Genomic DNA, 232 nt, shown 5'->3' with positions numbered 1-232 from the left:
ACCAACCCCCCTGCCATCACCCCCGCACTCACAGAGGGGACATAATCCACTTGCAGATTAGCGTTTCTCTCGAAGCCGTTATCGCTGAGGGACCCCTTTATCGTCCCCGTTTCAGGTTCCCAGCTCCCGCGGCGGTTCTGCAGGAGGTAGGCCACCTGCATGTCCACCTCGTACAAGCGGGCTCCTCGTTTCTCGCGAAGGTCGATTGTTCCTGTTTGATATCAAGTGATTA

The 232-nt window shown here is 56.5% G+C and overlaps 1 protein-coding gene across 1 annotated transcript in view; it reads right to left on the bottom strand.

Moving 5' to 3' along the window:
• The window catches only part of LOC119586980, a gene marked incomplete in the record, with an annotated part of 81,895 nt that overhangs the window by 48,488 nt on the left and 33,175 nt on the right, over positions 1-232 (bottom strand). Inside the window, 1 exon segment of the mRNA XM_037935722.1 lies at positions 33-211. Coding sequence (XP_037791650.1) covers positions 33-211 — 179 coding nt within the window.

Source organism: Penaeus monodon, chromosome 22, assembly GCF_015228065.2.
Source record: "Penaeus monodon isolate SGIC_2016 chromosome 22, NSTDA_Pmon_1, whole genome shotgun sequence".
Lineage (NCBI taxonomy): Eukaryota > Metazoa > Arthropoda > Malacostraca > Decapoda > Penaeidae > Penaeus > Penaeus monodon.
This window is presented reverse-complemented; position numbering and strand designations above follow the sequence as displayed.